The sequence below is a fragment of the Lontra canadensis genome, unplaced genomic scaffold, assembly GCF_010015895.1.
Source record: "Lontra canadensis isolate GAN:19392208 unplaced genomic scaffold, GSC_riverotter_1.0 scaffold44, whole genome shotgun sequence".
Taxonomy (NCBI): domain Eukaryota; kingdom Metazoa; phylum Chordata; class Mammalia; order Carnivora; family Mustelidae; genus Lontra; species Lontra canadensis.
The window spans coordinates 4,288,608-4,316,019 of NW_022631038.1; the positions used below are offsets into that span (position 1 = coordinate 4,288,608).

General features: G+C 49.1%; 1 protein-coding gene across 1 annotated transcript; it reads right to left on the reverse strand.

Annotated features, from left to right (window-relative positions):
* Positions 1–879: 879 nt before the first annotated feature.
* On the reverse strand, positions 880–25,418 carry CNDP1 (carnosine dipeptidase 1). Its single transcript, XM_032872223.1, has 12 exons — positions 25,335–25,418; positions 21,803–21,928; positions 18,567–18,716; positions 17,606–17,768; positions 16,828–16,916; positions 14,429–14,629; positions 13,438–13,522; positions 8,073–8,233; positions 6,678–6,842; positions 5,235–5,376; positions 2,298–2,445; positions 880–2,106 (listed from the first exon to the last, which is right to left on the reverse strand). The coding sequence occupies exons 2-12, from the start codon at positions 21,884–21,886 to the stop codon at positions 2,040–2,042; spliced, it is 1,455 nt and encodes a 484-aa protein (XP_032728114.1). The 5' UTR covers positions 21,887–21,928; positions 25,335–25,418; the 3' UTR covers positions 880–2,039.
* Positions 25,419–27,412: the final 1,994 nt, after the last annotated feature.

A 27,412-nucleotide genomic window follows, 5' to 3' on the forward strand; every position in this document is an offset into this window, starting at 1 on the left:
GTTTCAGATAGGAAATATACAGGAGGACCAGGGGTCCAGTCCTTAGTAAAGGGGGCTGGGTGGGGGTGGGCCGGGGGTCGCAGGCATCTGAGCTGAGAAAGGGATGTGCAGTGAGCATGGGGAGGAAGAAGAGGCCAACACCAAGTCCTCTGTGTGTCCTTGGCCCACTGTCGTCCTCCAGCTGCAAGTGCAGAGAATGTGTGTCACCAGCGAGGCTCTTGCACTGTGCACACACACTCACACGTTTCCGGGCTGACACACTGAGTGCAGTTACATTGCTCAGAACCGCTTACAATATATTTTACAAACAGCTTTTGTTAACTCACTAATATGAACACCCTTTTAAGAATATAAACTGGCATCATAAACCTCTTGCAATTAGTTCTTGGGAACTTTGCCAAATACATCAGGTAGGTCCCACAAAATTCCAAATGTCACATGATGCAACCTACCTGGTGAGCATGAACCAAGCTTAATAACAGACTATCCAATACCCGTCAATACTCAACAAACAGGAATCGATCTTCCTGTGCAGCAGAGGAAAAGTAGATCATTGACGGATACCCCCATAAGACTCATACCTCGTTTGAGTCCCATTTCTTTTTTAAGATTCTACTTATTTATTAGAGGATGAGAGCGGGGTGAGGAGCAGAGGGAGAAGCAGGCTCCCCACTGAGCAGCAAGCCCGATGCGGGGCTCGATCCTAGAACTCCAGGATCATGACCTGAGCTGACGGCAACTCCTTAACTGACTGAGCTCCCCTTGAGTCCCATTTCTGAGACAAGACTCGGTAAGCTGAATCACAGGCCCTATAGTGCAGCCCTTTAGGATGTGGTGTTGCAAATGTTAAAGCTGACATTCCAAGAATCCACAAAGAGATTAAATGTGTTAGGCTTTGATTTTATTTGTAATCATAAGAGAAACATTTTTAATAAACTCTTAAGTTCTCCATTAATGTGATTTAAATAATGAATTTATAAAGATTGAATTGGTTTGTTTACATACACTCAACTGTAGAAAAATTACATTCTGTTTGTTTGTTTGTTTATACCATCAAATGCAATCAAGCCGAACAAGATGGTTAACTGAAATGATTACTGAATGCAGCATTAGCTGATGGCTTCAAATTTAGAACCTGTGACTGATGTCAGGGCTGATTAGATTGTTCTCTATCTAAAACTGATGCTATTAAAAGCTTTAAGCAATTTAGATGTAGTCACTGAGTAAAATTCCAACAGGGTGAGAGAAATTCTATCAGGATTGATTCTGCGGTAGTGACTTTATATGTGCACAGATGTTGGCAGGGGGGTTCAGTGATGGGGTAGAAAGAAAGAAAAGGGTGCCGGAGGGGTGGTCAGTTGGCATCAATCCAAGAAAGGTAAAGAGCCTTGGAATAGAAAAAGTACTCATTTTCACACAGGGAATCCCAAATGGCGTAAGGATATGACTATTGCTCGTTTCTGTTTCAGAACTTCCAAGAAGCAGGCAAAATAAATGAAGGGAAAGCAAGAGGTTAATATGGCATCATGCTTTAGTTATTCCTCTACAAACGAACCCACAGGGAAATCATGGTAGCCACTGATGGGACCAAGAGTTTTACTAATAAAAGGAACGTGTGGTAAGAGCAAGGGTAATGTACACACTATGCGGAATGATTATGAGCACCTTGGAAGCTAAAAGCCCACCGCGGGGATCAGACCCATCAAACTGCCAGGGAGGGTCTAATGAACGAATTGTCCTTGTGCTCCAGGGAAAGAGTGAGTCCAATCCCGGGGCTCCTGCAGCCGGACTTGGAGAGATGTTGCAGGTAGTGGTGACTTCGGAAAGGCGTCCCGTGTGGACACTATGCCATTTTCAATGGCTGTGCCTTTCAAATATTTTAGGACTGGTCCAAATGTCCTAAGACATTTTAAATGGGAAGGAAACATTATTTCATGGACCTGAAGTTCTCTGGATATTTAGATTCTATTCCTCGCCAGGTGTGTGGGAGAGCATATCTGTCAGTAGGTCAGATCTAAGCCGGAAGGTTCCCCTCATTATCAATGCAGCTTAGCCAGCTCTAGGAAAAAGGCAGCAAATAATTTGGATCCCTCTATGTAGTTCCACCTAACAAAGAAGAAATAAAGAGAAACACTGTTATTTCCATTCCGATGATGGGGGAAGGTAGTCTACAATGTAAATAGGAAGATTTGGTGATGTGAATTCAATCTAAAGTATGGAGCACATGGGGAGGTGACAATATGGAGACCTGGGGTTTGTGCAGTGAAGGACAGGCCCCCCCACAGGAATCCACTGACCTGTTGATCTTCTCGTTCTGAGCGTGCTCCCCATCATCAACGGCGCCCAGCGGGAGCATCATCACACTCTTTTGGATGGTGTCCTGGAATATTCTGGCAATTGGTATGGTTGACCCGTCCCGGATCATGTCTGGCTCTGTTCCAAACACTGAAGCACAGGGACAGAAGGCATTTGAATGAAATAATGACAAGACTACCCTAGTCATCTTCTCAACTGTAGTGTTTGTTTTATCTTTCCCCTTTTTCTTGTTTATTTAACCATTAAATTTGGTGCCTGGGGTAAGTAAGCTTCTTGATACCACGCAGTTTCTCTTCTAAAATAGTCAATAGAGTCAAGAAGAAAGCCATGGATGCATTCTTTACAATTACCTACTTCAAAAAAAATTTTTTAAGTAAAATTTTTATTTTAAACTGTAGATTTTACAGAAAAGTTGCAAAAATAACACAGAGTTCCCATATGTTCCTTACTTTACTTTCTGTGATGTTAACATCTTACATAACAATCGTACAATTATAAAGAACAGGAAATTAACATTGAAATAATATTATTAACTCGATTCAGACCTTATTTAATTTCACCAATCCTTCCCTTTATCCATTCCAGGATCCAATCCAGAATCCCACATTGCATCTTGTCACTGCTTCTTACTCTCCTCTGGTCTATGACAGTTTTTAATCTCTCCTTGTCTTCCATGACCTTGACCCGCTTGAAGAGTACTGATCAATTGTTTTGTACTATCCCTTCATTTGGGTTTGTTTGATATTTTCTCATGATTGGAAGAGGGCTTGCATTTCTGGCAAGAGCATTAGAATACAAAGTACCTACTTTTATGGTTGCTTCGTGAATTAAATATTTGGAAAGTGGGACTTCTTTGGTTTTGTAACCAGTAGACATATAAACAGCTTTATTCAACTATCACCTGAGTGTTGCGGTGTTTGTGCTCCACTGTCAAGGTAGCCCATGAAACAGTGTTAATGGACACCCGGGGGGCTAAGGAGCAATGATTTCAAACCGTCCAGGCCAGAAGATGAGTTGTTAGTGACGGGAGTGGAGACATAAAAAAAAAAAAAAAAATGAAGTCACACAAGGTAACGTGCCATGATGCCACGTCTTCTGTATCCACAGAGTAAAGTATGAGTGTGAGTAAAGACGATGTACTTTGTTGGAAGAACTGGTTTTGCACACAATAAACCAAAAGGTACCTTTCCTGCAAGAGTTTTCTGGTCTTCACTGTTGACCTTGACATTTCAATTACACCTCCCTCTTCAGCTGGGATTACCTTCACCTTCCTAATATCTTTTCTTCCTCTTTTCTTAACTTCCAAACTTTACTGGTAAAATACTGCTACAGCTGGGAGCAGTAGGAATGATTATGTAGAAAAGTGGGTCTCTAAGTCTTAGGCCTGTCCTCTAATTGTTAATGTCTCTGTCCTTTGTACAGATAACCCTGATAAAGTGTTAGTGCTCCCAGGTGGTCTGGACCTCCAATTCCAGCTCTGCTCTGTTAGGGATGTGCCTAAGGCCTCAGCTGCGATATAGTGCCAGTAGTCCCTAGAAACGTGTCAGGGTTTCCCCACCCGGCCTTTTGGGGACACCCTGAAAGTCCCACTGCCTTTCAGAGTGTCCACTACGTTGCAGGCGTTGGCAGTGTCACCTTCCTGCTGCAGAAGCCAAAGAGACTGGATATTCCTTCGCCCTGCCCAGGCAGCCAGGACCCAGATGTGTGTCCTGTGCTCACCAAGCACGTGATTCTGCCCGGGACGTGGAAGCATATGCAGTCAAAACAGGCCCCATCTGAGAAATTCCAAATAAGGCTCTGCTCCCTTCCCTACTTCCAGGGAAGCAGAGCGGCCCTGAAAAGACCACTGGTTCTAGAGCCAGATAGGCCCGAATTGAGTCCCTGCGTTTGGTAATTTTATAAAACGAGCATCCACAGGAAGCCACTCTGTGGAAATCCCAGGTGGCCTGCTGTGGGGCTATTCACATCAGAACTGGGCCCCACGGAGAGTGCATTAAAGACCCAAACCCTGTGAGGCTGGGTCTGTGGTTAGCCCCTTCCCGGGTGACCCTGATTCTTGGGGAACGGCCTGCTTCACACAGTGGGTCTCACTTCCTGTTCCGACCTCCTGGTGGCCCGCTGCCGTGAAGTCCCAACCTCTCTGTGACCAAGAAGAACAAATCCCCGCAGGGCAGCCCAATGTCAGCTTTGTTATCCCATTAAATTCGAGCTCCTTTTCTTTTTTTTAAATAAGAGTTTGGTTTTGTGTTTGTGTTTGTTTGGTTTCTTTCTGGTTTGGTTTGGTTTTCGAGAGGGACAGTCGGCGTGCAGGCGCGAACGTGCCAGAGGGGCGCGGCACAGGCGGAAGAGGGAGAGAATCTTAAGCGACTCTGCAGTGAACCCAGCCCAGAGCCCGACGTGGGGCTTGATCCCTCAACCCTGAGATCACGACCTGAGCTGAAACCGAGAGTCAGATGCTCCGCTGACTGAACCACCCAGGCGCGCCTAGCTCCTTCAGTTTTAACCCCAGGTTTCCTATTCTTCCATGCAAACGCAGCTACGCCTTTTAAAGGACATTTTTATGCGTTGGCCATCATTTCCCTAAGTATCAGACTCTCACAAGTCCGTCATTTTGCCCCAAATTCAGGCTTCCAGATGTGAACCCAGCTTTGCCACTTCCAGCTGGGTGCCCTTCATTCAGCAAATTCCTAGATCTCTTCCAGGCTTACTTAGTAAACTGGGGAAGGCTGTGGGGAGGGGCCGGGGGGGACAGTGCGTAGGAAGAACCCTGGGCGGAGTTGCTGACACTCAGTACAGAGCCTGTCCGAAAAGGAGAGACGAACGGAAATTCTGAATGAGCCTGCTTTGTCCACAGCCCCAGCAGGCACCACACCCTGGTCCCACTGAAAACTGGCAACTCGAGGTACCGCACGTCTAACCTGTTTTGATGGCTCTTTTTGCTGCAAGATACTGATTATCTTTAATATTTGCGATCCACGGCTGCAGTCCTAGCGTCATAGAAACAGCCATCTGGTTGGAACTGTTTCTTTTGGAGAATATATTTTCAAGATGCTGTTTTACCTGAAAAGGAACATTTTCAGTTGTAAGTGAAAATTTCAAATTATTCTCCCATGCAGTGAATAAACGGCGGTCTTTGATCAAGAAACTGAAATCCCAGCCCAACAAATTTGAGCGTGGTGATTTTACTCTCATTCTCGCGGAGGGCTGAGTAAGCGAGCAGGGCCCCGGGACTGAAACTTTAGCAATGAGAGAAACTGGTCTCCCTCCCTTTCTATCTCCAATCCCCTTCTATCCTCCAATTCTCAGCCCTGCGCCCTCCCCATCCTGACCACAGTGACAGATTGCTAATGTTTGGTGATTATGAAACACAATACAACTTCTCCATTTGAACATCCCTCTTCTCAGACTTGTCAGTACCTTAATGACAATTTTGGGAATATTAGGCATTTGTTAATTCTTGAAAAGGGGGGAGTGAATCCAAACCAAGCTATAAAGGAGCCTTTTGTTAGCCTCCTTCTCTGTTCCCTGGGCTCCATTCCAGTGGCCACTGTGGAAATCCTCCCAAGAAAAACTCCACACTCTGAAATATCCCTCCCATTCATCCCTTCAACAAACATTTGTTGAATGCCTGTCACGTTGAGAGGAGCGGTACTAGGTGCCGAGAACACAGCTGTGAGCAAAACCAGGGTGGCAGGGGGGTCCCTGGCGAAATCCATACATTGTAAGAAAGAGAAACAACACATCCAAAACAGGAGGGAGGAAGGGCAGGAAACAGGGATGGACACAGGGAAGGAGGTTGTTTTAGGATGTAATTAACGCTAAGAAGACAATAAAAGAGGTCACCGGGATACAGAGATTTGGGATGACGTATTTGTGGAGCTCATTTATTCAGAGTGTACTTTCCGTTGAACTTGAGGTAAACTGGTGATAGTTTGATAATTTAGACAAAAAACTCCTTCCAGATAACATTTTCATTAAGACGGCTGCCTTCAGACTGTTGATTCCAGACACCAAGGGCAAACCAGCTACAGGTCTGAGCGTCTGCAGCCCCATCAGGCCACAGGCAGTGGGCTTCCCCATCTGCGTGTAAGCCAATCTTGCCTTGATGTCAACTGTTCAATGCAGAAATACTTCCCATCGCTCCAACCCCAAACGATTATTTATCTGACTACTGTAATTGCATATAATTACAGACAGAGATTTTTACCAAACGAAAATTCTATTGGTTTCTTGACATTTGTTCCAGTCCCTTTTCTATCGGGGAAAAAGTGGAATTTCAGCGCTAACAGCTGAACAGCTCACTGCGCTGGGAGGCGACACTCAGGAGTGGGGCTGCAGGGAGAAACACGCACATCTGTTACCTGTTTTTCTACCACAGACGTATCCATGTGAGGGACCAGACGGATTGAAAATTTCCCTATAACTTGGCCAGGGATGACTGTTTTAGCTCCAGGCTCATCAAACGCACCCTCAATCCCATGGATTGAAAGAGATGGGTACCTCCAGAGGTGCATTAGAATCTCCTCCTGAGGGAAAACAAGATTATTTAACTATATAAGAGAAGGTTCCGTTAAAACTCTGTTGACTTGTACCACCTGTATCACCATCTCTGTACATCTCTGACACCGCTCATGACAAGTTAATTATCACCTTCCGTAGACATGCCTGGACTGTAGCACAGGTCGTTCCCCTCCGGCCCTGAGTCCCTCTGCCCGCCCCCCCCCCCCCCCCGCCTGACCGAGCTGCTCCACGGACGCAGGCCCCTCACCGCCTCAACTCTGAAGTTAATAGATGGCAAAGGGGCTTTCAGAATTTGGGACTTAACTAGAAACTTCTATCCCCAATCACCATGATGATCAGTTGCATAGGAAAGGCATTTTCTTTTCCAGAAGGCTTTGAAGAATTCTGCATATGTTTGAGCTACTTTTCTTGCCTGCTATAGCCAAGGCAGAGCTGGTCCCAGGGAAGAGATCTATCACTTCTGTTGGGCATGATTCTCCCCCTCCTGGCATGCCCCAAAATGAGCATTAGCCACCACACACTGTAGCAGGCACAGGATTTAAAAAGAAGAAGGGGAAAGAAAACATGCAAATTTTCCAGAAATGAATGCTTTGGGCTCTGGTTTTTTTACTACCCCAAGGCAGCCATGCAGCGACATACAGATGAGCCCCAAAGGCTCTTAATTCTGTCTGCTGAAATGAACACTTAGGGGGCTTGGAGCTAGAAATATCTCAGAGCGTTCTCATTTTTTTTTTTTAATTTATTTATTTGTCAGAGAGAGTGAGCACAGGCAGACAGAGTGGCAGGCAGAGGCAGAGGGAGAAGCAGGCTCCCCGCTGAGCAGGGAGCCCGATGTGGGACTCGATCCCAGGATGCTGGGATCATGACCTAAGCCGAAGGCAGCCGCTTAACCAACTGAGCCACCCAGGTGTCCCAGAGCGTTCTTATCTTTAAGCAGGTAGGAAGCACGGGCAGCCGAAGTCTGGCATGGGATCAAGTCCAAGAAACTGACTTGGAAAATCACTTGGAACTGAGTGATGGCCGCCTGAGGCCAGTGCCAGTCGGACCCCAGACTAAGTTCTGGCTGCTCTAAACTGAGGGAGGTAAGTGGCCATGAAAGTGAAATTCTGCCTCCAAATGACCACCCACACTCAGTTCGGAGATGTGCAGATTTGCAGCCCACGGTAAATGTGGAACGGGAAAAACGGGCTTTATTACTGTCATGCCTTCAGACTAGCCACCAGTTGTGACCATACCTTGGTGTCAAACAGAAATCTCTTAACCCGGCTGCTTCTCCGGTATTCTTCTAGGTCCAGATGGATGGCTTTGTACGTTTTCCTCTCCTCTTCAGTAAGAGGTGCCACCTGGTCATAGATTCCGGGGATCAGAATGTGACCAGATGAGTCTACAAGACTGCCTGCAAGGTACACAAGGGAAACAAAGCCAGGAAGAAGTTACGGGGGCACTGATGTTCTGGGCCCTGGGCAGGACCATGGGTGTCCCTCCTGCAGTGGGCCTTGTGACAGGCCCTGGTCCCCTGGCAGAGCCACTGGCACCATCCCCACCTCCGAGGGGGTGGCTGGAGGAAGGAGCTGGTCTCCAGGCAGACTCAGGTTGAGTCAGACTCATTCCAATGTCCACCTCGTCAATGGCGAGATGGAAACACGTGGTAATAGGCTGGGACTTTCCTGCCTTACAGAAGTTCTCAATGATACATCCTGTGTTATAAATAAGGTTCCTTTCGAAATTTCAGTTGATCCTGAGTTAAAAAGTACGTATGTTCATATAAAAAATCTTCAATGTGTATGTATGTGTCTATACAAACATTCCTGAGGAACTGACAATCCTCTTTGCTTCTTGGCTTCTCTCCCCCTGCACACACCATCATATAATAAACACTCATCTTTAATCAAAGCACAATACCCTTGAGGTCTAGCCTACGAGGCCTGCCTCAACCACAAACACCTCCAGAGTGAACACGCAGACGCACTCGTCTGTTATTTATGAAAGAGCTTGGGGATTAATAGGAATGGGGGTGGGGATCATCAGTGACTACCCACAGAGGAAGTCGAAGTGGAAGTTCAGTAAACACTGCTCACGACCTCGAGAACATGCTTACCAAAGCAGCAAGCAGACTATCAGAAATGGTGACAAATGTATCCCGGGCATCTAAATTCACCCTCAGGCCCCCTGGGGCCTTTCATTCAAGTAAAGACACTTCAGAAAAAAAATGCGCTCCACATTCTTAATGTAACTATAACTTGACAATGTCAAACTACTGTGAAGCATTGTATTTTCAAATCTTCCTGTCGAGGCCGACAATTACAAAGCAGAGGCTGGAAGGCTCCGGTGGGATTCCCCTCACGACTGGAGGCCTGCTATGTTCAAGGCACGGGATGAACGCCAGGGCCAAGAGGATGTGTGAAGACCCTACTTCCATCAGCAACAGCGTCACAACTCACCACACAGGCTAAATGACAAGTGTGACCCTCCCTAAACCCAATGGCAGGTGATTTGGCTCTCTGTGTAGACACAACAGAATCCAGGGTAAACACCCTGCCAGAACCCACAGGGATGGCCGTAGTGTGGGACATATTGGATGTCCCAGCACTTTGAGATGATCCTAGAAGGCAAACCCCAAGCTTGGAGATGTCAAGGAAGGAAAATAAGAAGGGAAGGCTTTGCTGTTTGGTTTTCAACCATGTCCTCCTTAGTGCCTGTCCCGGTCCCCCACACACTTCACCCAAAATTCTACAGCCACGCTTGGGGTACGGTCTGCAGCCTGCTGGGCATGAAGCAGCCTCCCAACAGCACTGACTTACGGAATTCCCCGCATTTAGCCCAACAAAGCGTATAACATTGTAAAAAGTGGTACCAGCCCATTAGTAAAATTCAAGTCAAACAAACGTTGGGTGCCAGTGATTGGGACTGCCTGTCATTGACTTGCAGGCCACCCTCTGTACCCACACCAAAGTCAAAATCAGACATAAAAGCACCATCAATAATATAATTACTAAGTCTTCCCTTAGTGCATATCGCTAAACTTCTGCTGACATTATCATAGGCAAGGACAGAGCTGCAAAGAGTAAGAAACAGACCTTGCTCTTAATCTGCCTGGAAAGAAACAGGGTGAAAAGACCTTGTGGGTCCACAAGCAGTTGCAAAGGGGCACAAACTGCAGGTGCGCAGAGCAGGCTGGGAGCCCACAAGGTGGGGGGACACACGGGGAAAGCCAAGGCGGCATCACCTTTGGGCCCCGGAGATGGTGTGGGACACATCCGACAGCGCCTCGGTGGTGAGAAGCAAGGAGTGCTGGAAACGGCAAGGTTGGGAACACTTAAGACCCGCGATGCTCTAGCGGCCGGGATGCTTGGCCTCTGTATCCTGACACTGAACTCTGACATTCTTCTTATTTTTCCAGCTGGTCTTGCCAGATATTGTCATGGGCAGCGTGAAGGGGGGTCAAACTAGGACAGGGTTTGAGCAGCATGGCCTTTCTACATGCTCACTGCACTTCTCCAGCACACACCTGGCCTGCCCCAGTCCTGGGTATGGTTTTGAATCACGGATCCTGTTTCCTCAGGATGCTGGGGAGACTTCCCAGCTATGGTCTTCCCAGCAGACACAGATCCCAAGAGCCGAGGAGTAGCACGTCCTCCTCTCCCTGCCCCTCCCACCCCCCAGCAGAGGTTTGTTTAGGCGCCACTCAGCTCAGCACAAGGTATCCTCCAGGCACTGCCACCGCAGGGCCAGGCAGTGGGAAAATGCCACACATGGCTGTCCCTGCTTCTGCGATCCACGATCCACGTCTCGCCCCAGTTCTACAGCACTGGCTGCATTCCCATGAAAACAGGATGTTGCTGAGAGAGTTCATCTCCCCACCCCACCCCCTTTCCCCCTTGAAATCATGATCCTCTGAATTTGAAGTAATTTCTGCAGCCACTAGGGCCTCCTCGGCCGAGGAGCCCAGCCGGGAAATGCATGGGAGGCAGAGTGGGTTGTGCCTTTGAAAACTGTACCCGGGAAGCAAATGTAATCCTTGATTCCCAGGAGTCCTCTTGGATTTTAACATGTTAATACTACGGGGTAGTTGGCGCTTTTAAGAGGGCCCTGCCCCCACTCCCCAGACGTGACCTTCCCTGCGACTTTTAGGAGAGTGCAGGGAATGGGATTATCCACCACAGGAAAGTGTTGGAGCTAAGGGCTCTGTGCAAATTGGGCATCTGCACCCCTGCCATCCCCCACCCCCCAAACACAACACAGTCTAAGTCTCTTTGAAGATGGGGGCGGGCCAGTTTCCCTGTGTCCCCCAGTGGGGACTCCTGTGACTTTCACACAGCTAGCTTTCAATAAAGCTTTATAATCTATTAGAAATCACAGTTATCAGGGTCATAGAGTTGAGGAACTCAGAAGACAGATTAGGAACTTGCACAAGGTCACACAGCAGCAGGGGTTTCCTCACTAATGTGCAGGTCCGCTACAGGGGGAGGACCTGATGGAACCAGCTGTCCTGGGTCATCATCCCTAACCAGCAGTGACCCCACAGGAAAGCATGGGAGCCAAGACACTATTGGGGTCAGCAAACAAAAGTGCTTGTCATCAGTCTGAAGTTCAACCCTAAGTCCTTCGGTCTTTGTAGAACACATATGAAAGCCATACAGATGATCCAATCCAGAATCACTTCATTATGGACTGATTATTTGATTTGTCTCCAAAAATTAAAGAAAGCGAAACCATATGCTTTTCATTCTGTTCATATTCCTGATCTGATTTTTCCTTGCAGAGCCATATACGTTTGTAGGACTGAATGGAATTCTATGCCTGGGTGAAATCATATAGTCTAAGAGAATATTATGCAATGATCATGATTGGGAGAGACTGAAATGCACTGTAAAGATCTGATGATGTCGGGGCACCTGGGTGGCTCAGTGGTTTAAGCCTCTGCCTTCGGCTCAGGTCATGATCTCAAGGTCCTGGGATGGAGCCCCACATCAAGCCCCACATCAGGCTCTCTGCTCAGCAGGAAGCCTGCTTCCCCCCCTCTCTCTGCCTGCCTCCCTGCCTACTTGTGATCTCTCTCTGTCAAATAAATAAATAAAATCTTTAAAAAAAAAAATCTGATGAGTCATTCCTAGGGAAGAAAAAATTAGTTCTGGGAAAACAGAAAATTAATTCTTTCACCCCTCACTACCAAATATTGAGTTGCATGCTATCTGAATTCTTCTGGAAACATTTTAAACACTTTAAAGCAAAATGGATTGTTGGGAAATATTGTCAAGATTTACATTTTAGGAAAACTAGATGGCCATAAAGAATAGATAGATGACAGGCAAATAGAGAAAAAGGACATGTGGATGGTAGAGAGTTGACACCAGAGCCAGACAACACATGAGAGGTAGACATAGAGATTTCATTATTTTCTTCGGGGAATGAAGGGGCAAGAAGCTCAACAATTATAGAGATGGTCCTGAAGGCCACCCAGCAGGTGGCCCAGGTGGGCTGATGGTGCCCAGTCTGAGATTGCCAAGGCCAAGGGGATGCAAGTGAGTGGGGCAGAGGTAAAGCTGTGTCAAATAAAGAAAAGAGACTTTTGCTGATCAATCCCCATAGAGGACATGATTTGGCAGTTTGCCCAAAAGGGGCATGCTGTAATATCTGCATAAAGGTACCCCGCAGGCCAAGGAGTGATTTGGCAGTTTGCCCAAAAGGGGCATGCTGTAATATTTGCATAAAGGTACCCCGCAGGCCAAGGAGACATATCCAAGTATTGTGGAGTCTGAAGAACACCCAATTGTGAACATAAAAGGGCTGCGTCCTTGCCAGCATTGCAGAAAGGGGCTCCTCCGAGTGAGGCTCCTGGGATGAAGCTTCCTTCACCACCGGGATCCAGCCCACATGCAAGCAAGGGTGACAAGATGAATCAAGGCAGTCAGAGAGGGCACACTTGCCCTCTAGCAGAGCACACACGTACACACAGCTTCCGCCCGTGAGCTCCAGGCGCTCTACGGGAGGGCAGGAGCAGGCAGCAACGAGCAAACCGATGGGGGTCTCTGGGCCACTGGAGGCCACAGAACTGGAGGCAAGGAGCCAGGTGGTGCCACTGTCTTTGGCATCATCTCTGGATGCTTCTCCAGAGGCCCTCGCAGCTACTGCCCCCGGGTGTGGCCAGATGTGTCACAATACCCAGTAAAAGAAAGGGGGGCGAGCTGAGGAAGAGCTTCCATCCACGAACAACAGTGATGTGGACTTAATAAGCCCAAGGAACATTTAGCTGAAGTGGGGGAAGCTAAGAAAATGGTTTTTCTTCTACTCCACCATTGCTCAGAACTGGTTTGGAGCCCAAGGAAGGAGAGAGGCACTGAGTCAAACAGAACCATATTCTAGTAGATTCCTTGATGCTTATCCTTGATGAAATGAAGGGGCGCCTGGGTGGCTCAGTCAGTTGAGCGTCCAACTTGTTGTTTCAGCTAAGGTCATGATCTCAGGGTCATGGGATTGAGACCTGCGTTGGGCTCCACACTTGGTGGGGGGTCTGCTTCTCCCTCCCCCTCTGCCTCCACCCACCCTCTCTCTCTCAAATAAATACATAAATCTTTAAAAAAAAATGAGATAAGACATTACCAAGAAGAGCAACCAAATCAGCCATTGGTTCGTTCAGGACACCCCCAAAAGTTCCTGAATGAAAATCTTGATCTCTGCACTTCACCTGGAAGACAGGTAAAAGAGAAGACAGGTGCTCACCTCTGTGGTTGCTCTGGGGATAGCTTTCACGCGGCGGAGAACACCCCCACACGATATCCCTCAGGACTCAGGTGGCTACCTCCCAGTCACGTGACTTAGAGCATCTACCCCTCCCTTGTCTTCATTTTCCATTCTTTCCTGAATCCCCGAAACGGATTTCAGTCCTCAGTTGTTCATCTCACACAGCTCTGTCTGGGGCCAGCAGCCCCTTCTCTGAGTGGCTGAAGTCTATGTATTCTGCCCATCTATCTCTCCCCCCTCCTTCCAGAAACCATCTTCTCTTTATTCTTTTCTTGCAGTTCTATTAGTGTCTCCACTAGTGACTTTCTCCCTGCCTCCCATTCTGGAGCTCGGTCCATGGCTCATAAAAAATGAATGGTTTACCATGAAAAGACTTTCTGGTTCTAAATTGCTGTCAGTATGAATAGAAAAGCTAAAGGGAGCTGAACTGGACATCATACTTGGGGATCACAACCACCCAGGACCCACTTTACAGGTAAAGAAACTGAGGTGGTGAGGTCAACGTGTCCGCATGAGGCTGTGCACCATGGGAGCCAGATTCCCATGCAGCCCAGCCATGCCGGTGCCCCTCCTTCTCCCCTGACCACACATGCACATGGGGGTCCTGCAAGGACCTGCTCACGACAGACCTGATCAGGCAGTCAGAGTCACAAACCCTTGAATCCTCTCCCTCCAGAAAAATGCACACAGCATGGCCACTCCGGTTGGGAGGCTTCCTGAATCCCCCAGTCCCTAGACTGCTGGGACCCCCAGGCCATGCCTCCAGCTCAGAACTCTGCTCTCCCAAGAGCCTTCTCTCTTCCCCCCAAGATCTCAGGACAGAATCCTCCCTCCACACCACTGCAAATACCTCCACCCTGAAGTAGCTGTTCCCTCGCGTGCCGTAAGTGAGGGCTGGCTTCCTCTGGCTGAGCCACAGGTTATCTGAAATGATGATGTAGTCGACACTGGAAAAGAACTGGTCCTTCTCCTCTCTGACCAGTTCCTCCAGGCCCACAGAGCCTGCTTCCTCCATCCCTTCAATGACGAATTTGATATTCACAGGGAGATCCTGAATCAAATAAACAACAGAATAAACCATTCAGGCAAAAAAATCGCAAGGCTTGACCATTCATCTTTTTAGATCCAGAATTCGTTTGCATGTAACATAAACTCATGAATTATTACATACATTCAGTGTACGGGTTGTTCACACTCCCATCAGCTCCGTTCACAACAAAGGAGTTGTAACCAAGACAGTGAAGGGGAATATAATGGAAGACCAATGTATATGGCCTCCAGCATGACCCCGATGGGTTCAGCACGAACCCTAAAGGATTATTCGGGGAAGGAATTCCTGCAGGAGAAGCAACACCCTCGCTGTGGAGCTCTGCTAGGCCCCCACAGAGACACGCTTTCTTCCTTCTACCCAAAAGGAACCTTTCAAGAAAGGTCACTAGATTACAAAGCTCTTTTCCATCCTCATAATTCTGAGCATGATAAATGAGAACTCTTTCCTTTGAAAGACTCTCTAATGTTTAAGCCTCAGGATAATTTTTATTTCAAGTATCTGTTATTTTTCAGTTCTGAGTTCAATCTGCCTTTTAACTTATTCAAAGGCTTTGATCTTGCAGCAAAATGGAACTTGAGTTTTTCTCTAGTTAATATTAGGGCACAGAATAGCTCCTTTAAAATTTTTACAATGTGCCTTTCCCCCATTTGGTTTTGATCTTTTTGTATCTTTATAATTTATAACTTCATATCTTTGAGAGCCACATGAAGAAGAGAGGTCAAAGTCTTTTCCTGGAGCATAAAACACACACAGGAGAACTCTAGAAGTAATTTTATACAGATAAACGATGGCACAAACATACTAATTAGTGAGTGGAATTGACTCACGAAAGATTAACAAAGGCAGGACGAGTGGAGGATTATGTATTAGAAAGTAAGTGACCTTCGGTCATTCAGTTGGTTAAAGGCATTTTGGGATAATGATTTGTTCAAATGTATCCCTTGCATAGATTTGTTTCTATGTGTCTTAAGAAGTTAAACTAAAGTTCTGAAATATTAATATTTGAAAGCTCTTTATTAATATTTAACTAGAAAACAATTGCTGAGAAGTAGTTGGATAGCTTAAGAATTTTCTGGCAAAACGTGATTAATAATATACAAGCCAGAAACCAGAATGTGTTGGGAGAGAGGGACAGGCCAGCTGCCAGGCCTGGGTTTTGGTGTCTGCTCTGTCACTGACACACAAGGGCCCCGGGACAAGCCATCTCACCTCTTGGCCACTCAAATCCTTACCTATGCAATGTGGGTATTAATAGTTGTCTGACTTTAGGAAAACAATCCAGTGATGAGAGGGGCCTTCCAGTGTTCAGTAAGCAACACAGAAGGAGAGGATGGGAGGGTGGAAGTATGGGGGGACATGAGAAAAGAAGAAACCCTCCCTCACAAAGGACCTCACACTCCCAGGCACTAGGATTCCTCTGTGCGTGGTCTCATCCACTCCAGGTTCCTGAAGCAGAAATAACGATTCCTACTTCACAGATTAGGTCAGTGAGGCTCAGAGATCAGCTGATTCATCCAAGGGCAGTGAACGTTTCTTATGCTTTGTTTGTGATTATGTAAGTTTCAGACGTGACAGTTAAAAGCAAAGTAGATTTTGGCCTTTACACAGGAAGTTTCTTAGAAATATTGCTTTCTCCCTTGGGAGAAAGGGAGGAGGGGACGGCCGAAGGAGGGAAGGAGGAAGGAAGGAGGAAGGAAGGAAGGAAGGAACGGAGGAGGCAGGAAGTTGTCATCATCTTCATGGTTGTCATCATCGTCATCGCCATCACCTTGTCATTATCATCATCATCATAGTCATTGTTGTCAATCTCATCATCCTAGTCATCATTGTCATCATTGTCCTCATCATCCCTGTCATTGTAATCATCATCATCATCACCACTGTTGAGATTCTACTCATTGTCATTGTCACCATGGTCATCATTGTCCTCATTGTCGTTATCATCACTGTCATTGCCATCCCCTTCATTGTCATCATCGATATCATCGTCATCGTTCTAGTCATCATTGTCACTGTCTTCATTGTAGTCATCCTCGTCATCGTCATCACCTTATCATCGTTGTCATCATCATCATCCATCACCTTTATTGTCACCATCATCATCATCACATTCACTAGCAACATCATCACCATCAACATCATTGTCCTCATTGTCACCATTGTCGACACCATCCCTTCCCAAACACCTGGTCACCTACTTCCTCCAGGGATCTGAAGGTGCTCACGGCATTAATCCACGCTAAGACAGGCCCTTTGTTGTCTGTTGCTCCTCGTCCGTAAAGTTTTCCTTTAAAAATGAGGGACGAGTGTTTAGAAAAGCATAGACACCTCTGCCAAGTTGAGTGAGTGAAAAACAAGGGTAGTTTCATGGGTAATCATTTCAACAGTGCTTTCCATTTTCCCAGGCACAGATCTTGCTCCGAGGGCACAAAGTCTGGTTTCTGATGTACAAACAGTATGGTCATTAGCTCATCAGATGATATAAACTAATTTGAAATATACAGGTCCCTTTGGCCTCAGTAGGAATTAGCTATGTCATCCAAGTTCACTGAAAAGGACCTGAGGATTTGTTGCAGAATGTCATGTAACATAGTCTCTCATTTCAAGATTTTATAATTAGTAGAAGAATGAAAAAAGGGTATGTGTGTATCTCCATTAACCTTTCTTCTTCTTTTCTTTAAAGAACATAATTACACTTAGTATTTTAAAAAGGAAAATCTGTGACCTAGACAACTTTTTCCTCCTAAGAACTCCCATATTGGGAGTCAATTTGCCCATGGGCACACGTCATGGGTACATAACTCATAGTTTCTTTCACAAATGAGAAAAAAGCCAGCCTCACTGGACAGCTAGCAGTCTGAGACTGGTAGCATTTTGTCCATTCTTAACAAGAACAGGGAAGGCCTGGAGCTGGGGACAGGAATCACATCTGTGATTCCTAAGCCACAAAGAACCCAGTACCGATGCATCACTGACCATCCACTTCCGTCAGCGTGTACGGGTCTGTGAGCCACCCGTCTTCCTTTCTAGCAGGCTGCACGTCCAAGTGGCCATAGAAGCACACAGTGGGTTTCTTTGGATCATTCCCCAGTTCGGCCAGGATGATGGGAGGTATCGGGAGAGTCTGACCATTAGGCAGCTGGACACACACACACACACACACAAACAAAAAAAAAAAAATCACATTTAAAAAAAAAAAATGTTTAATTCACCCAGAAAATCCAGACATGACATTAGGAGTCCTGTTTCTACCCCTGGGTTTTTTGTAGAGCCCACAGAGTTTCTCTACTCCTCACTTTATCTGCCTCTAAAATGGGTACCATGGGGCGCTTAGTTAAAACATACAAGATAATTAAAAGGTAAGTGCTTCCTTGGATGCACAGGGGCAAACAGTAAACTTAATCGAATAAGCTCTCCAATATGAACTCAGACTCAAATGGCTTAATTTAGGTGGACGTGGTCCTTGAAAACACACACCATTTGGAGACACACCGTGCTGAGGCAGGCAGCACCGGCGCCTAGATTAAGGATCGCCATTTGCCCCTGGCACATAGTCATAAACAGTGACTCTGATGAAAGACTGGAGCCTTTGAGAAAGGTGCACCTGAAAGTAAGGGAAAGGGCAGTTTGGGAGAAATGTGGCCACATGTGAAGGATATGAGGAATACAGGGAGGGGGGCCTTCCCAAAATAAGCTGGCCTTGCTCACCCAGTCCACTCGCTCTCCCCCGCCCCCAGTCCTGACACGATGAGAAATCAGTAATACCGACTCATCTGGGACCAGATGTCATTTTTTATCCTTATTGGGGATGGAGATTATGGGAGCATTTTTGAGGAGGATCAGATCAGAGTGAGTTGCAGTCTTCCAACACCCAAGGGAAGGCCTGGCCAATGCCCACGGAGTGGCAGCTCATAGAAAGGAGGGAGCCACCCAGCACCTGCTGATCACCCAAGTCCACGGAGTCCACGCTGGCCCCCAGGCGCCGGAGCTCGTCTGCTGCCAGCGCCATCATCCTGAAGAGCTCTTGCCTGAGGCAGGGCAGGGGCTGCACAGAGTCGCTCTCCACGGCCACCCACTCCTTAAGTGTCTGTAAGGGAAGGTGACAAGGTGATTCGTCTAAGGCGGGGTCAACCACATCAACTACATCCACTCTAGGTGATGTGACTCGAGGGCTGGAGGCACCAAACCCCCAGTGCTCGCCACCTGCACCCAAGACGGAGCTGGCCAAGGCGATATTCAAGGGTGACCGCAGACGGGCAGAGATGTCTGCTGCATGAAGAACGGGGCAGGACCAGCCAGGGAGAAGGCTGCCTTCCTGGGCACTGGGCCTGTGCCTCCTGGGATCCACCATGTCTGGTTTCTCGGGAACCAGGAGCAGCTGGCTGGCACCCCTCCTCCGGGACCCTGGGCCTCCCACAAATGCCCCCGGAGGCCTCTGGAATGTGCAGCTCACTCTGAGTAATCACACAGTGGCCTCGGCTGGGCCACAGAACACCTGACCACGCCTCGCATGTTGGGTTTGTGGTCGTCCTCCTCCCCACACCTCCAGAATCTGGTGGGCAGTGTATCCCATGGCCGTGCAGGCAGACAGCCTTGGCTCTTGGCCCGAGTGCCACCCGTTTGAGTTGAATGATTTGCATATGTTCCTCAAGTTTGTAGCCTCGGCTCCCTCTTCACATGAGGGCAGTGCTCTCTACCAGCAGGCTACTGTGGGTGTGATGCTGTCACCAGTAAGAAATACCTCTTGGTCTTTATCCTGGGCTCTTGGCCAGAGCACCTATAATCTTTGTAACTTCCTGTGCCATAAAGGTGCTGGGAGCATCTTTTGTTCAGAGACTCGCTCTCTGTCCGGAGTTCCTAACACAGAGCTCCTAACTCCCTTGGGATTTCCTGGGAGACAGGAGCCTATTTTGTTCTAGTGGGCTCCTGTATGGGGGCTTGTCACTGGAAAGACCAAGCCATGATTAGAAACTTGGGGCTTCCCACTCCCTTCCCCGGGGAGGGAAGAGGGCTAGAGATGGGTTAATGATCATTCATGCCCACGTGATGAAGCCTCCATAAGCAACCCGGGAAGTCTGGGGTTCAGAGACCTTCCAGCCTGGGACAGCGGCGAACCCCAACCCCAGCAGGACAGAAGGTACCTCCAGGGGCGCCTGGGTGGATCAGTGGGTTAAAGCCTCTGCCTTCGGCTCAGATCATGGTCCCAGGGTCCTGGGATTGAGCCCCACATCGGGCTCTCTTCTCAGCAGGGGGCCTGCTTCCTCCTCTCTCTCTCTGCCTGCCTCTCTGCCTACCTGTGATCTCTGTCAAATAAATAAATAAAATCTTAAAAAAAAAAGAAGGTGCCTCCAGCCCCTGCCCTATGTGCCTCCTCATCCAGCCACTCATATCCACCCTTTATTGTGTCCTTTATTACGTAACAAAGGGCACATGTAATTAAGTGTCTTCCTGAGTTCTAGAACTGTTCTAGTAAGTGATAGGACCAGAGCAGGGTTCATAGGAGCCCCGATTTGCAGCTGCTTGGAACATGTAAGTCACTGGGGCCTCCCTACCCACGTGCTACTGGCATGCACTACTAGTGGGGGGGGGTGCAAGAGGGTGACGCTCACACCAGGCAAGCGGTGTCAGAAGGGAGTTGGACTGTGCGATGCCCTTTTGGTGTCCAGAGAACTAGCCAGTTGCCTGATGTGTGGAAAATGCACACGTCTGTCCACAGAGGTGAGGGGAGCCATCAAAGAAAACAAGCATTCCTTTCTGTGAGGATTAGAAAAGATGACGTGCATAAGACTCATTTCAGTGCCTGGTCCCTAGCAGGCACTCCATAAACATCAACTAATATTGAATCATCGGTAACAATCAAGCATTTCCCATTACTGGGGCTCGAGTTGCTTATACTGGGCTTGCCACCATTTTTATTAAAAACCAAGCGTACTTCGGGGGACTGATCTTGGATTCCCCAACTTATTCCAGTTAGATCTCTGTCCTGATTGTAGCACTTTCATTTGTATTACAAAGAAATTAACCAAACCTAAGGAATGTTGTGTTTCACACCTTAAACTGGAATTTGTAGAGCAGATGTTGGCATGTAGTCCATAAAGGTAATGGATGGGACCACGTGAGGGCGCTGCGGAAAGGAGAGTTTTGGCTCAAAGACCCAAATGACCATATCTCCACTGCATGCTGTCCCTCTCCCCCTGTCTGAGTCCCCACTCAGGCTTCAAAAACCCAGTAGGCACCATGTCAAGTCAATATGCCAATGAGCACGCGGAAGGGTGTCATGAAGGTCAGGTCCAGGACCAGTGGCCATTCAGCACTGTGTGACAGCAGGAGACACAAATTCTTGACTGTTGCTCACATTGGCGGGGAGCTCCAGTGTACATGTACTGAACACAAATGGCGGGCCACACATGGCATGGGGGTTCAGGGGACAAGGTTGCGTGACATGTCACAGAGTCCCCAGGCTGTGGTAGACTCACCCATGTGCCAGTGGACAAGCAGGTCAGCGGAGAAGGGGACTTGCAGGCTGATGGTGGCTATGCCCCTTCCCTGCCCTCACCTTTCTGCTGCCCAGTCTCCCTCCCCCCTCGCCACCCCCTCCATCTCTTCTCCTCCGAGATGTATGCCCACACCACGGGGAGTTTGCCACGGCGTGAGTTTGGAACGGAGCAGAGAATTATAAGGGAGGAGATAAAGTGCACATTGCATAAGGACTACAGAAGAGCTTTGACCTTGAACTCGGCAGAACTCTGGACCTGAAGCTTGCTGTAGCCAGGTCGTAGTACTCTGGGCTGGTGTCAGCGGGTGGGGGTGGGGTGGGGGGGGATGAATCTCAGGCAGGCTTTGCAGGAGGAGGGGACCTCAACAAGGGCCCCTCTAAAGCAGGGAGCAGGCGCTCTGATGAGCTCAGCGGGCATCATCGCTACACAGACAGCCCAGATCAACACGCTAGGAATGCCGTCTCTAGAAGGAAAGGCTGAGGAGGAATCTCTTCCCTAAATGTAACCAGTATTTATTAGTTTAACTCAGTGAGGAGTCATAGGCATTTTACATGGAATTAAGTTTTCAGCAAAAAAAAAAAAAAGCCCCCAAAACACACCTCCCAGCAAATAAGCATTCACCCAGCTACCCAAAGGGTATGTCCCACAAGTACCTGATGTGTATCGTTTCTCCTACCTCTACAAACTCATTCTGATGGAGATCGATGTACTGGAAGGCCTTCTCCAACAGCCCGGCGGGCGGCGAGGATGGAGAGAACATGCTTCTCTCTAGCAGCAGCAGAGAGGCAAGGAGAGAGGATGCCTGGAGTGGGCCATAGGGGAGGGATAGCAAAAATAAATACCAAATTTTGGACTTTCATCCTTCCAAATCATTCAAGGATGCTTATGTTATCCAATACAGCTGCTTCCAGTCATTGGGACTAAAGTAATAAAGGTGGTAGAACAGGAAATGCATTTATTGCTTTATCTTCCCCGAAACGCTTCATTTTCAACATTTAAGCATTTCAGGAAGACAGAAACCAAGAAAACAAACTTGTCTTTCAATGCCGCACTTAGGATTTTCCTGTCCTACAATCCTTCCCATGGGCTCTCGTCCTGAGAAGGCAAGCCAGCGTGCTCCACCCCTGGTGGCCAGGGCAGTATTTGTGAGAGAGAGGAGTGGGAAGCACTTTTCTGTGCGAACAACCAGTTTATTGGAAAAAATACATATATTTTGTAAGGACTCTCTAAAATCTGGTGCGGTCTTGTGGGTTTCTCCTATCTGCTCCTGAAGGTACAGGACCTGCCAAAGAAACTCATGAGCCATGCTATGACACAGAACATGGTAGGCCTAGGGACCACATAGCCCCGGCAGCCACACTCTCCCTGGGAGGCCCAGCCCTATCTCTCCTCTTCCCTCTCTGCTTCCATCCCTGAAGGGCCCTCCCTTCCCTGCCGGAGCAGACCTCACCCCCTCCTCCCTCCCCTGCACTGCTCCCCAGCCATCCCCCCATCCCCACGGTGGGCTCTGGGCTGGGCTCCTAGCAAAAAAAACCAGGTCCAGAGGAGAGGAGGCCAACCAGGTTCAGAGCTAAACTAGTGCTCGTCTTCCCACCCAGCTCTTCCTGGATTTTTGTACTTCTTACAATAGAACTATTTTAGATGTAGCCTGCTCCCTCCCTCCCTCGGCCTCCGGCTCCAGGCGCTGGCAGGACCGACCAAGGCGAGGACTGCGACTCAGCAGTTAGATCCACTTTAAAAGCGGGCAAAGGATTTGAAGAGAGGTTTCTCCAAAGAAAATGCACCTGTGGCTTATAAGCACATGAAAAGGTGTTCAACCTCATTAGCCACCAGGGAGATGAAAATCACTTCACACCCTGAGAACAGGTAAAAGTCAGGATGCCGGACGACAGGTGGGGATGTGAGGAGAAGGCCCCTTCCTGGCCAGGCCCTGGGGATGGTGGCCCAGTCTTCGCCTTCCTCGTGGCAGCCGAGGGGTAGAGCTGATCCAAAGGACCGTCCTCGGACGAGCGGATACACAAAGACGTGGCCACGGCCACACACAAGGGGATGTCATTCAGCCACAGAAACAGACGGACGGCTGACCCACGCCACGGCAGCCACGAGCCTTTAGCACACGGTGCGAAGGGACAGACACCAGACACGAGATACTACAGAGGCTCCCGGCCCGTGTCTGTGAAATGTCCAGAGCAGGCAGATCCTGAGACGGGCGACCTTGCTGCGGAGGGCTGGGAGGATTGGGGGAAATGGGGAGCGAGCGCTGACGGGCAGGGGGTTCCTTCTGGGTGGCTGGAATGTTCTGAAATTGTGACGGCTGCACAGCCGGATAGACTCACAGCTGCCGGAGTTCGCACCTGGGTGATGTGTAGGGCCTGGGAATTAGGCTGCGATACAGTTGTTATAAAAACAGCAATCATCAGTAGAAGCACTCATTCAATAATGAGTCAGGGAAATGTTCATAAAGGACGCAAAGGAGTGGGTAAAAATAAGGTAAAAGGGGACGGCTGGGCCGCTCAGTCAGTTAAGCATCTGCCTTCAGCTCAGGTCCTGTTCCCAGGGTCCTGGGATAGAGCCCTGGAGGTGTTGCGCTCCCTACCGGGCAGGTAGTCTGCTTCTCCCTCTGCCTCTCCCCCTGCTCCTGCTCTCTGTCACTCTCTCAAACGCATAAAATCTTTAAAAAAAAAAAAAAAAAAAAAAAAAAAAAGGTTCGGGGGGCGGGGAGCCATGCTCATTCACGAACAGATTAAGAACTTGGTCCAGGGGCGCCTGGGTGGCTCAGTGGGTTAAAGCCTCTGCCTTCGGCTTGGGGATCCTCTGCTCAGCAGGGAGCCTGCTTCCTCCTCTCTCTCTCTCTCTCTCTCTCCCTGCCTCTCTGCCTACTTGTGTCTCTCTGCCTGTCAAATAAATTAAATTAAAAAAAAAAAAAAAAGAACTTGGTCCAGTAGATGGTGCCAGTGGGCCGCTGAAGAGCTCCTCTTGCCTTCTATTCTGAGAGGAAGCAGCCAAGCTTGGTGGCAGCAGAGCCAAAAAGCCAAAGGTTTCAAACAAATCCGGAGGAAATGAGCCTTCAGACCCACAGTGGCAGGAAGAGGGAGCTGTGGGCACCCAGGAAAAGACCTCTGAAATGGAATAGGCTGATTTTTTTGCAGCTGCACCTAAATCAATATTTGAACTCTTATTATTCCTTTGTTCAATTTCCATTAAAAATTAATCGATGCTCCTCTCTGATAAAAAATAAGAAGGGGAATTTGAAGAAGAAAATGGAGCCACGGACAAAGAAGGAAGACGGTGACGGCAAGGACCGAGAATATTTCCAGTTTCAGTGGGAACCGCCTCCCTTCCCAGCGGGAGCTGCAGGCCAAGGACTGGTCTTCCCAGAAAGACTGGTCCTGCACACTTCCCTCTGTACTCCCTCCCTCCCCGCAGAGCAGACTGAGCTCTGCCGTCCTTTCACGCAACAGAATTCTGGAGATGTGGAAAGTTGCTTGAGAACGGGAAGGTGAAGCACAGGTCGGAGCGGAACCAGGAAGGCCCGGGCTTTCCTGTGTTCTGGGGAAGAGCAGGGGCCATCCCAGAGGAAACCTCGCTTGCTCCCCAGGCTTCTGCTAATTCCAGCTGGTTGTTCTTTGACTTGGAACAAATGTCCAAGCACCCTGTGCTGAATCTCAGTTTTAAACACTTTTGCCTTTTCAGACCTCTTCAAGTCATGCCCAGGTCTGTGGTGTAACCAGCCCCAGGCCCCAGGCTGGCTCCTCCTCCTTGGAGGCTCGCTCTCCCTCCCCCAGGCTGCTGCCCTCGTCCTGGGCCTGTCTTCCCTGTGCTCTCCCCCAGCTCTGATCACGACTGGACAAAGTCAGGTGCTCCGTGTGCTTAGCAGATGGCAGCCTTGAAACCACCATGGGCTGCTTTCAGCAAGGTCACTCCCACCCGCCCCCCCACCCCAAGAATAGCAGGTGCCCTAAAAGGGGTTAGGAATGGGGTAAGCTGTTGATGAAACCCACTCCCTCCCCATTTGCTATTGCTGGTGGATTTTTGATGTCAATTAGAATAAACAATAGAAAATGAAAACGCTGTTCCCTCCCACCCCAGACAGCCCCAGCCAAGCTGGCTTCCTCCCCCATGCACACAATGGCCAGCAGCCAAACCCTTTTCCGCCTGTAAGAAACCTCAGTGCCAGCGCCAACTTGCCCACCAAGAATTCCACTCACCGAGTCTTCTGGAGTCCGCGTGACTGTCTTACAGAGGCTGTTCTGTCCTGTGCCTGATTTGATAAATATGTTATCACCCAGAAAAAATGCCTTATGTGCCTACTTTATCTCACCACGACAGGATTGAAAATAAAATCGCCAACCCCAAACCAGGCTTTCCTGACCTAACCAGGTAAACTGCACTGAACCCAGTGATCCTGCGGAGATTAACTAACTCTGTCCCCAGAAGCCTGAGCAAGCTCTGGGGCGTGGCTTTCAGAGGGAGCCTGGAGGCCGTCTGGGATGAAGGAGAGGTTTCCAGGAGCAGAACTCCCCCCAAAGTCCCCAAAACAGCTAGTTTCTCCACCAAAGACAGCCAGAAGCCAGGGGGTAGAGGAGAAGCCGGGTGCGGGGCACAGGTGGCACGGGCAGGAAGCCTGCCCAGGGCCCTCTGGAGGCCCCGGGGTCCTGGATGAGGCACCCCACCCTCCTGGGGCCCCAGGCTCCCAGCACAGTGCTCCATCCTTGGTGGCACAATGAGCTGCTCCCGACTGCAGAGGTGCGTGTTCTCTCCCTCCCTCCGGGCTTTGCCCCACGCAGGCCGCAGGAAGGGGAAAGCAGGCATCGTCTGCTGCGATGTCACCTCAGGGAGGCCTCTTGCAAACTTTTCAGTCCTTCCAGTCCGGCCAGGGATCTGGGCCTCTCCAGACATCAGCCAGAGAGGCCGTCCTGCCGTGCACCACTTCTGAAGCCTGCTGTCCTCGGGAACCAGCCTGTTCATAGCACCACAGCAAAGGGCCGGAGAAAGGGCTAGAGAGAGCCAGAGGCCTTGCAGGTGCGCCGCGTTGCGGAAGTCACACCCTGAAAGGTGCTACACCCCAACGGCAGTGTCCCTGAGTGGAGCTGAGAGTCTCCTCAGAGGCAAGAACCCAGACCCGGGCACGGCCTTCAACACTGGGGTGAAGGGCGTAAACCCCTAGTCATCCGTGGTGCTGTGCCCGGCCAGGCCAGCATCCTGTCTTAAGATCTCCCGGCTGTGCTGAGACAGGAGCCACTGTCCTCTCCTTCTTCCCTTCAATCTCATTTGATGGACTTTTCGTCTGAGTGTTAAGATCTAATCCACCTGTGGGAGGGGCACAGCAGGCGAAATCGGGGTTCTGGCAGCATCGGAAGAGAGAAGCATCTGGAAGCTCCAGCAGGAGGAGGAGGGAGAGGAGGGATGAGGGCAGTGGGCACAGGGGAGCCCAGGAGACCCAGGTGGCCCAGGAGCCACACAGACGTGGACTGGGGAGCACGGAACACGGAGATGCTCAGGGAGTCAGGCAGTTTGGGAGGGACTTTCTTTCTTCATCTAGAAACCTGTAATTGCCTCCACACTCTTAAGTGTCATAAAGCCCTAAACTCACAAAAAACTCGGTTTGACTTTGGAGCATGAGTTTTCCTTGTCCTTCAGGACTGGGCATCAAGTCCAGGTGTAAAGGGAAGGCTAGGCCGGGCTGCCTCCTGGAAGTGTAGTCCCACAGGCGGCTCTTTGGTTGTGAACAAATAGTTGCACAGGTGAAAGTTCGGGAACAAGGGCAGGCTGAGGAAAGGTAAGGAATTTCTCCATCCCACTCTATTAGTTCCCTAGGACTGCCAGGACGTCCCACAGACCGGTGGCTTAGAACCCCAGGAACGGATCCTCTCATGGTTCTGCAGGTCGGAAGTTGGAAGTCGCTCTGGAGGCTCCAGGGGAAGTCCTTCCTTGCCTCTTCTCAACTGTGCAGGGGTGGCCGGCCATCCCGGGGGCCCACTCGCAGGTGCACAGCTCTGATCTGTGTCTCAGGCTTCACCCGACCCCGCCTGGGTGTCTCTGTGTCCTCTCTCTTCTCAGAGGGACTTTGGCAGTGGCGTTAGGGCCCCCCCCCACTCCAGTATGATCTCATTTTAACTGATTATATCTGCAAAGACCCTACTTGCCAATAAGTTCACATCCTGAGGGTCCAGGCGGACATGAATTTCGACTCAGCCCGCCCCTCGCTTTATTTTCTCTACCTCACACTCTGTTGCGCTGTCACTTAATACCCGACCTGCTTGAGGGCTGGGGCTTTTGCCTCCCT

Bases quoted from the DNA above. Each gene is read 5' to 3' on its own strand.
- CNDP1 (XM_032872223.1), bottom strand. From the start codon at position 21,886: ATGTTCTCTCCATCCTCGCCGCCCGCCGGGCTGTTGGAGAAGGCCTTC. The intron at 17,769-18,566 runs GTGCTGGGTGGC...GTGTGTGTCCAG, and splicing joins TGGACTTGGGTGATCAGCAG to CTGCCTAATGGTCAGACTCT. The intron at 14,630-16,827 runs GTAGGTGACCAG...TATTTGATTCAG, and splicing joins CCTTCAGATCCCTGGAGGAA to GATCTCCCTGTGAATATCAA.